Raw genomic sequence first — 10615 nt, 5'->3', positions numbered from 1 at the left:
TCCATGCGGGCTTTCTCGCTTTTCTAACGCACATCTGCTTTCCTTTGCAACTCCCGCGCGCCTTATCCTTGTTATACGGACGCTCTCACATTCACAAAATGCTGATGTCGCTTTTCCCTCAGCTCAACCACCTCGGGGGGTTGTTCTCTCATCCAGCTGGTAGGCCAACTACAAAAGCTGATTGCTACCTATTGCTCCGTCTTCACCAGAAGATAAATCCTGTGTGAAGCTCCGTTGGAAATGGGCTTGTCATGATCTGGTTGCCGACCAACGGGGGGCGCGCTGTCGGCCCCGCCTGCACCTGCACAGGTGCTGGTCGTCCCGATCAGATTGGTGACCAACGGGTAGCGACGTCAGCCCTGCCGACAGCCTCGCAGGTGCTGTTCGTTATAATCACTGACACTTAAAAGGACACCCGGCACGACCATCCGTTGTCGGTTCATTTTTTTGCTGCATGCATTGTGTATGTGTTTGTTTAACCTTGGCGGACTTTTACTTTTGGTCTTCTTTTGCTACTTTGTATTTTTTCCTTTCAGATGATTTTGATGTTTGACATTTTGTTCCTGCTGACCTTTATTTTAATACAATTTGTCAAACAACCTCCTGCTCCCTCCTGCCTGCTTCTTGGGATCCGCACCCGCCATCACCACCTCGCAAACCGTGACACATAATAAGCGGTGAGTAAGTGCAACATGATTCACGGTGGCCCTTATTCCAAAGCTTGTCTTCATTCCTGCCTCTATTACAGCGTTATATCCAAAGGAATTGCCTTTATCTGTGAGTCAACATAATTCGGGAGCACCACACCATAGATCTCCCTGCTTCTGGTTCTACTGTCACATATACAGTGATACCTTGTCTTACGAACTTAATTGGTTCCCAGAGTGTGTAAGGCGAAGTGTATCCCAAAAATTAATTTCCCATAGGAAACCATTAAAATGAGAATAATCCGTTCCCAGGTCCCCATAAAACATGATTTTCTACTTTCAAATTTTCTAAGCCTTAAAACTACACAAAATATACATTATTTTATGTATAATAAATGTGCTATGGTATTATAATTAAAGAAATAAACTGTAAAGTATAATGAAGTCACATACATACACACGGAGCTGCCACAATGAGTGATGTGTCGTTCGCAAACGAGCCCGTTCTCCTTAAAGAAAATGGCAGCCGGCTTGTTTTGGTCCTATATTCCCCGCCCCCAGTCATCGGTTAAAGCCACGTGATTGGTCAAGAATGCAGCAGTGAGGGGGCCGGGGGGATTACAGACAGAGAGAGAGTGAAGCCATTCTCCAAAAAAGAAAATGGCAGCCGACATTTTTTGTCCTCTATTCCCCGCCTCCAGCCTTCGGTTAAAGCCACGTGATGGGTCAATAACACAGCAGTGAGGGGAGGTGGTTTAAACATTAAAGAGAAAGGCAGACGACAGAGAGTGACAAAATGGATAGAAAACATTGAAATTTGGACTCGTTTCAACTTTGATAGTTCAAAGGCAAAGTGTAGACTGCAAGGTTAAAATTCCCATCAATAAGGTTCTTCAAATAATCCGCACTGGCCATCAGTTCAATTTGATAATGATGTTTCTAGTGCGTCTGTTTTCATCTGTTGCTGTTGCAATATCACAACTTCCAAGATGTACAACCCAGATCTCCTTGAGACAATTGATGCAAAAAGATATCAATTCCATCACGCCATCAATGACCATCACAAAGGTAAATAAAACAACTTTATGATACAGTACAGTTTATTTCTTTCATTATAATACCATAGCACATTTATTATACATAAAATAATGTATATTTTGTGTAGTTGTAACACTTAGAAAATGAGAAAGTAGAAAATTATGTTTTATGGGGACCTGGGAACGGATTATTCCCATTTTAATGGTTTCCTATGGGAAATGAATTTTGGGGATACACCCTTTTCCCCTTACACACTCTGTCTGGGAAGCAATTAAGTTCGTGAGCCAAGGTATCACTATACATTGACATGCAAGGGAAGTAACACAACTTCACCTGTGTTCTCCACTGCAATTGCATTATCTGCCTGGGAAGTCTTCACAACCAGTGTGAAACCGCTGTCCGTTAACACGTCCATCAATATGGCTCCACGTTGCATGGACTACGCATCCTTCTGACAGTCCCACCTGTTGAAGACAACCAAGGAGGTAGAGAGTGAGAAAAGAGAGAGAAAGAGAGACAGAGAGAGGGAAAAAAAAGGTCCATCATTAAAATGGTGAATGCAGTTGTATCTAATGCATGATGACATTAACGGCAATGCATTAGATTTCATTGCAAGCAAAAGATCCGTGTGAGACTTGGACAAGCACAAAGTTACAGTAATTGAGGGGAAAAGATGACAGAGACATCAAACAACCCCTCGGGTTGGCAAACTATCTCTCTTTCTTCCGTGTATCACAGACTCCAGTGGAAGATTAATTGAAACTTTAGCCAAAGCAAGAAAGTACACAGCTGAGATCACTATGGAAACTGTGCCAATCTTTTCTATTTTAAAGGACAACCGACCAACTTGTGTCCATAATTTGTAAAATGGCTTCAAATGACTTCTACTGGCCGTATTTTAATAAGATTCCACCGCATGTAGCTATATTTTACGTTTTAAGGCTCACGCTGAACATTCAGGAAGTCTTGTATTTTAGAGTTGGTGACGAGTCCGTACGTGACGTCAGAAAAGGACCGCCTCCTCACCGTAAAAAAAGACGCATTGTAGCGTATTTCCATTACGTCAATGTATTTTGCTGCACTGTTTTTTTAAACCATGTCTTACACCCAAAAGCCACCAGCAGAGGGAGGCAAACTCCATAGAAAGATAGTATCAGAGCTGTGGAAACAAGCTGATTCATTCCTCACTGGAGATGGTCGCCATTTTTCTGCCTCTTTTTTAGACCCCCCCCCCCCCCCCCCCCGCCCGTTTGCCTCAAAATGGCCCAAATAAATTCTTTAATCGATTGCAAACATGTATGCTTTAATCATCAGGACTATTTGAATCATATTCATAACTGGATGTGTAACAAGAAAGTATATTCTCCGAATCTGAAGCCATTGTTTTGATTCACAAGCAATGCAAAACGTCTTGGCGTGACGTCACGAAACGGGGGCGGGACTTTCTGAAAATGCCCGATTCGCATTTGGACACTTTAAGTCATTTTTATTGGTGTTTTGCATTTGACTAAAAATATCATACTGCATGTTTTGGCTATTTTAGATGTTATAAAACGTTTTTCTGGTGTCTGTTAAAAAACAAAAAAGTGACGTTGGTTGTACTTTAAGCTTCGTTTAACATTTATAGCAGCAGTTGTTAACCTATGCCAACCTTCACATAGGCAGTTCCGAGCATATTTGTTTATTGTAATTAGCCGACTGCCTTCCTCCTATGCGCTTTGGCGGCAAGGAAAAAACAGAGGCAGCTCAAAGAGGGGAGATTAAAGAGACGTGGCTGAGGCGGTGACAGCACACTGTGAACACCGACTCGTTTACTGTTGCAACTTGTGGGGAGTGCGGTGGGGGATGACTGAGTTTCGATGTGGCGCGGGAGAGGCAGTGCGTTGGCAAGCGTGTAAGTTGGAACAAAACATTTTCGCAACAAAAATAAAATAAAAAGAAAAGACTGTGGTTGAAGTTTGTCAGCCATGCGTGTCACACTGAAAACAAGGGCTGGATGGCACGAAAGACTTGTTTCAGTTCACGACAATGTTTTTCGGGGCCGCCGCAAAAAATGGACAAAATCCGACTTCAACGGACAGTTAGGACTGCGGAAAAAAATCATTGGCACAGATGTTCGATCGGACACTGTGGACAAAGGCTCGAACCCAGAAAGAGTGTCTTTTACTGCCAGCAGGAGACGCAGCAATTCATGACAGACGCCTGAATTCGACAGCCTTCTGCCAAGCTATTTATTGAGAGTACAGTAAAGTCTCGTTATATCGATATTCAAGGGAGTCCGAAAAAATATCGATATAACCGGGACTATCGATATATCCGACCCTGTTTGCATGTAATTTTCTCAGTGCGTGCATAGAAATAGTATCGATATAACCGGGACTATCGATATATCCGATATCGATATAACGAGACTTTACTGTATATGCAAATTAAAGTGCTACATTAGTAAAACATAGTTTTCTTGATTACAATACCACACCTCTTGAGTTCTAAGCACAAATAGCTGTAAGCAATATAACATTGTCTTTTCCATGAACTGATACATTTGTAACCTGGCTAATGAGCTCTTCCTGTGAAGGAGTTTCAAGTCGTAAATTACTCCTGTGATAAAGGAGTTTCCCAAGTCCTAAATTCTGTCCAAGGCCAGATCTCCTAGATCACAGGTCTCAAAGTCAAGGCCCGCGGGCCAAATCCGGCCCGCCACATCATTTTTTTCGGCCCGCGAAAGCAAATCAAACGTGTTAAATTCCATGATGATTGCTAAAATCTGAGCCAAAATTTCATATTTTTGGATGTCAACCACAATAAAAGTCACGATTCTTGTCTTCAGATTTGAAAACGAGTTATTCATTAATTTGCTGTGTGCTCTATATGTAATATTTCAGAATCAGAATCAGAATCAGAATCAGAATACCTTTATTCGTCCCGCAATGGGGAAATTTGAAGGGATTTAAACATTCTAATGGCTTCCCCAAATTCATAACGGCCCTCGAGAGGAAACCATAACTACAATGTGGCCCGTGGCAAAAATGACTTTGACACCCCTGTCCTAGATGAAGATGACAGTTTAACAAGCTGTGTCTGTTGACCTCAGATTGACCCCAGGTTGTCTGTGCTTCAATTGTGTATTCAAGTCACACATGTTCCCTAAGCATATAACAGCATGAAACTTTTAAATATGATAACTTCTTATTTTACATCACCGCCCTATCCACTCTTGAGGAAGGGCGTGGAAAATCCTACCGGACCCTCCGCACCCTGCCCACCACCTTTTCCAGCTACTCGTCTCAGGCAGGCGCACCAAATCCAGCAGACATTTAAAAAGCTTCTTCCTTCAAGCCATTAAACAGTAACGCAAATTGAATTGTATAGTGCCTCCATTTTTCTCCATTTTTTGATGATACTAGTGCAGTATGTTCTACCGGAGACAAATTCCTTGTGTGTTCTAAATACTTGGCAATAAAGATCAGAATCGGAATCAGGACGGCAGGAAATAACTTGTGACTTGAAACTTAAGAAATAATAATAATAATAATTAATTTAATTTCTAAGTGCCTTTCAAAACTCTCAAGGACACTCTACAGTCACATATTTTTTTGTGTGTGGCTGAGTAGCAGCAGCCATTCGCGGCAGCGTTCACTGTTCGAATTTTACTCTGAACGTGTGGATTCATGATAACCTCATAGAATTGCAATATTATTTGCTAGTTTTGCTAGCCCCGGAGCTGTTCAACCTTTCGTAATAATGTCCAACTTTTTTTGAAAATGGCTTGAACAGTATATCTGCAACCAAATCCATTTCTTCTCCTCCTTCGGCCATTGTGGGTTGACAAAACCGCTATTAAATCAACACAAAATGCTCGCTACAGATACAGTGTGCTATCTCTGGCCAGTATGCACTTATCACTGGCGGCTAGTGACACTATGATTAGCTAGTGTCATAATTTGTGAAAAGTCTGACGTCGCCAGCGCCTTCGAGCAGGCCTTGGGTTGCCAATTCAAAACCAATTCTTTCATCGCCATTGATTTTTATGCTCCAGAGCCTTCAGAATTGATTGTGAAGGCATCCAGGTTGAATGGCTAAAATGTGATTGGTTGAATGCTTAAATACGAAAATACACATCTGGAAGCAGCGCAACATGGGAAAAGCAATGAAAGGAACATATAAGACAATTTGGAATTATTTAATAAGAATTCATGGATAAAATATAATCAACATCAGTCCGTGATTCAGATATTTTTAGGCCAGCAGAGAAGACCTTGCAGGCCTAGAAGGCCCCACCATTGCTACAAAGACAGAATGCCAAAAATTCTGTTGATCTGCATTGCTGTGGGCAAATTTATTCGGGTTTTGTTTTTTCAGGCTTGGGTGCCGATAAAACGCTGGCCATGGCCTCTGGCAATGTTTTTTTTATGTTACACAAGGGGGCAACATTTCCCTTCTTTACATGATGGCGCTTTGTTCCAGCTTCAGCTGTTGTTAAAGTGCAAAATCAACCAATATGTATGTATTGCATTGTATTTTGGACAGCCGCCCTCATTTCAATCTCAGATAACTCCAGACTCATACAACCTTTTCCATATATAAGGCGCACCGTCAATAAATAATTTGTTTGACTCATTCACTGCCATTCACAAATGTATTTGAGAATTGAAAATATGATGTAGAGCGCCATTTGCCAAATTGTTCGGGTTTTGGTTTTTCTCGCGGAGGTGCCGATAAATCACTGGCAATGTTTTCCCCCTTCCACATGTAAGCGCTTTGTTCCAGCTTCAGCTGTTGTTAAAGGACCAACCGACACCATTTTTTTGTTTCCTAACTGACATCAGAAAAACATTTTATAGCATCTAAACTACCCAAGACACACAGGCTTATATTTTTAGTCAAATGCAAAACACCAATAAAAATGAGGTAAAGTGTCACAAAAGTACTTCAAAATGGTTGTATTAAGTTCATCCTATCTACGTAATATCTAATTTAAAACAGATTCTTATCTTACAGACAGTGTAATTGTCGGCAGTAGACGCCGAAACATGTCAGGTATTTGAACACCGACAATTACACTGTCTGTAAGATAAGATTCTGTTTTAAATTACTTCAAAATGACCTCAGAGATGACGAGTTTCAGAAGGACCCGCCCCCTTGTTCGTGACATCACGTCAGGACGTCTTGCCTTGCTCTAGAATCAAAACAATGGCTTCAGATTCGGAGAAGATGCTTTCTTGTTACTCATCCAGTTATGAATATGATTCAAATAGTTCTGAAGAGGAAAGCATAAAATGTTTGCAATCGATTAAAGAAGTCGTTCTGTCTCATTTTGAGGCGCCTGGACTCCAATGTAGTGCCCAGATAATGCACAAGATGGCGCCTGAACTCCCTTAGAAATGGGCTGTTTTGTCTGCTGGGAATTTGTGTCAACTAGTATCAAATAGTAGTCTTGTTGCAACACACAACGATTCATAATTGCGTGATTTATGTTTTTTCCTTCTAATGTCGCCATCAACACAAAGTTTTCAGACCAAACAAAGTACCCAAAATGCATTGTGTGTCGCTTTCTCGGTCAGGGGCGTTCCTTTTGTGACGTCACGTCAGGAATCTTCCTGAATATTCAGCGCGACTCTTCTTCTGATGAAAGAAGAAAGTCAAAGGTTTCTTCCAGTGAATTGAATGTTTACGTCATCCTAGAACTCAATATTCTCTGGGTCCTGCAATTCGAGTGACAATGACAAAAACCCTGGCACTGGAGCGACACATTTTTCCACAGTGAATGAGTGAATCATAATTTGCAATGATCAAAGTGTCCAGAACAAGATGCTTTCATATTTAAGGACCATATACTGTAACCCTGTCACATTCTTTCTTTTGTTTGAATTCCTTGGAAGGTTGCGCTGCATTGCACTAGTCTGATGTCACACTATGTACTGATGTCGCTGCTCGGTGTGAAAGCTAACCTCCACTGCGCTACGCTACACTGTATGCAGAAACAGGGCTAATGTGGAATATTAATCGCATGTCAGTCTTGAGAGAAATATGATGACAGAGACTCCGGGGCAGGAAATTAACATTTGATGATTTAGCCTCATGCTTGTTGATAGTCTCTTCTCGCTCTCTTCTTTTCTCGGCTGCCCCTCCGGAGGGCTGGAGAAGCAGGATGACAAATGAGCCAGAGGAAGGGGGCGGGGGGGGATCTAATAACATGATCTCCTCGAAGTGAGAAAAGGGTGTCTGGGAGATTAAGACAGACGGTCAACAATAAAAGAAAGGGAGTACACAGCTGACTATAAACAGCTCGTCTCTTTCATCCTATTGCTTCCAGATTTCATTAGCTGCCAGCTGACCTGAGAGCAAGGGAAACTGGAGAGCTACCTGAAGGGAACTGAGTTTACAATGGTAGACTCGGTGGGTGACTTCAATTCACAGATCATCACATGCGCTCATACATGCAGCTGGTGCACGGACTCTGTAGTAGGACACCCAGTTTTGAGTCGATCAGGATAAATAACAGACGGTTGTTTCCAGCAAGGCATCCTTTTACCACTGCATACCAGCAGACTTCTGAAACCAGAAAAGCTGAGTAATACACCGGGGTCCAGCTTACTGCGCATGCAGTCGTCCATCGATGAAAATGTTTCTTCAGACGTCATCTGTACTTCTTTTAAAGGACAACCGACGACAAATTGTGTCCATAATTTGTAAAATCACTTCAAATGACTTCTGGTGGCAATCCAATCCAGTTCAGATGGACATCCTCTGAACCCTTACTGGGTGATGGAAATATATTTTGTTTTGGACACAAAACAACACTTTTAATCCAATCCAATATACCTTCCTTAAAAATGAAAAATATTTTCACCATTTCAGTGAATCCTGGTTTTTACTGGATCTCGTGTTTATGAATGCAAATTAAACAGGGGACATGGTGGTGGATCCCAAAAAAAGCAGGCAGGAGGAATCAGTAGGGCACAGGTGTCAAAGTCAAGGCCCGCGGGCCAAATCCGGCCCGCCACATCATTTTTTTCGGCCCGCGAAAGCAAATCAAACTTGTTAAATTCCGTGATGATTGCTAAAATCTGAGCCAAAATTTCATATTTTTGGATGTCAACTACAATAAAAGTCATTATTCTTGACTTCAGATTTGAAAACGAGTTATTAATTAATTTGCTGTGTGCTCGATATGTAATATTTGAATGGATTTAAACATTCTAATGGCTTCCCCAAATTCATAACGGCCCTCGAGAGGAAACCATAACTACAATGTGGCCCGCGGCAAAAAATGACTTTGACACCCCTGCAGTAGGGTGTACAGTCAAACCTCGGTTTTCGAACGTCTCAGTTCTCATCCCATTCGGTTTTCAACCAAAAATGTCATATTTTTAATTTCCCGGTATACAACCGAAATTTGGTTCTCAACCAAACTGAGTGCATCTGAATGCATCACTCAACTACCCTCCGCTTCCTTATACGTCACTTCCTTATATGTCACGTCTTCCTCATTGTGTCATTATGACCGCCGCATTAATATTGTTGTTTTATATTTACGAAAATGCAGACATATTTGGTTAAGATCTCCTGAATAGTATGATTTTAAAGCAAGCAGAGGATGGTTCGAAAAGTTAGTGTGCCCTGTGTTTGCCCAAAGACAGCTGGGATAGGTGCCAACACGCCCCGTGGCAGAAAGAAAATTGGTGAAAATAAAAGTTTCAATAGAATTTTACACATGACCTGCTGCATTATTAAGGTTTTATCCGGTTTATGTGACGAAATAGTTAAAAATTTGTTTTCTAGACTTTGAACGGATTAAGATTTTTTACATTGATTTTAATGGAAAATGCTGTTTCGGTTTTTGAACAAATCGGTTTTCGAAGAGGTTTCTGAAACGGATTATGGTCGAAAACAGAGGTATCACTATATTTGCCAATAATATTAAATAAAATCAGCCGGAAGCAAATCTCAAACAACAATCACCAGAGCAGAAAAGTCCAAAGTAGCAAACAAAACCATGATTAAAAATTGACAAGATGAAACAAACCTGATAGGCTGAAACAAACAATGACCCGACACTAAATGGTCGTGCCGGTAGTCCTTTTTGGAACGCCCAACACCTGTGCAGGTGCAGGCTGGGCCGACAGGGCCACCCATTGGTCGCCAACCAGATCGTGACAGTGAGATGCAAAATGGTTCTATCAGACTTTGGCTGGGATTAAAGACCCCCCAAAAATGAACTAAATCACATGTGAGTGGCTTTCCAACTAATTGGTGGGACATTGAAGGTTTCTCATTCATTACAAACCATGTACTAGAGCAAGAAGGGGACCTCAAACGTAACAAGAACCAACATTTCAACATGCTTTTAAATTCAATACAACCTAACATCAATCATCGGAAAAATACAACAATTGCATCGACCATCCGAAAAAAGTGAAGTCACACATTGCCTTATTAAAAGATTGGATGTGGCCACTGAGCAACGTGTCTGCGCTGTGCCGTGGACACCACACACAGCAGGGAGGCTGGTAAGGCAACAAAGTTCCTGCCAGACATGAGAGTAGTGTGAATTGGGGATGTGTCAGGGAGTGAAGCCTCTGCATGTCCGTCTGTCTCTTTCTGTGTGTGTGTGTGTGTGTGTTTTTATGGCTAGTCTTGTGAGGACCACTAACATTTTATACCACACGTAGTGATGACATTTTTGACAAGTGAGGACCTTTTGGCCGGTCCTCACAAGTTTTTCATTCTAAAGGCTTCTAGAGAGTCTATATATGCATCTGTTAAAGTTTCAGAGAGGTCCTCACAAATTCACCCAAAATGATTTTTGGTGTGTATTTTCATTTCACTTGAATACACACACTTTTTACTCACTGTGTGTGTTTATGTGTGTGTTTAATGAGAGGAAAAAGTTCATACCACAAAAAGTAAACTGATATTTTAACCAA

At 41.5% G+C, this 10615-nt stretch overlaps 2 protein-coding genes across 2 annotated transcripts in view; one reads left to right on the top strand and one right to left on the bottom strand.

Annotated features, from left to right (window-relative positions):
- nexmifb (neurite extension and migration factor b) overlaps window positions 1-10615 on the bottom strand; it is a 107420-nt gene that overhangs the window by 13099 nt on the left and 83706 nt on the right. The window contains exon 2 of the mRNA XM_089020616.1: window positions 2019-2149. Coding sequence (XP_088876742.1) covers window positions 2019-2121 — 103 coding nt within the window. The 5' untranslated portion in view covers window positions 2122-2149. The remainder of the gene's footprint in view (window positions 1-2018; window positions 2150-10615) is intronic.
- The window catches only part of n4bp3 (NEDD4 binding protein 3), a 108171-nt gene that overhangs the window by 69083 nt on the left and 28473 nt on the right, over window positions 1-10615 (top strand). The gene's annotated exons all lie outside the window — the stretch shown is intronic.

The sequence above is a fragment of the Hippocampus bargibanti genome, linkage group LG02, assembly GCF_051943395.1.
Source record: "Hippocampus bargibanti isolate YZ-2025 linkage group LG02, ASM5194339v1, whole genome shotgun sequence".
Classification (NCBI taxonomy): Eukaryota; Metazoa; Chordata; class Actinopteri; order Syngnathiformes; family Syngnathidae; genus Hippocampus; species Hippocampus bargibanti.
Note: the sequence above shows the minus strand (reverse complement) of the source record. Positions and strands in the feature narration are given on the sequence as shown.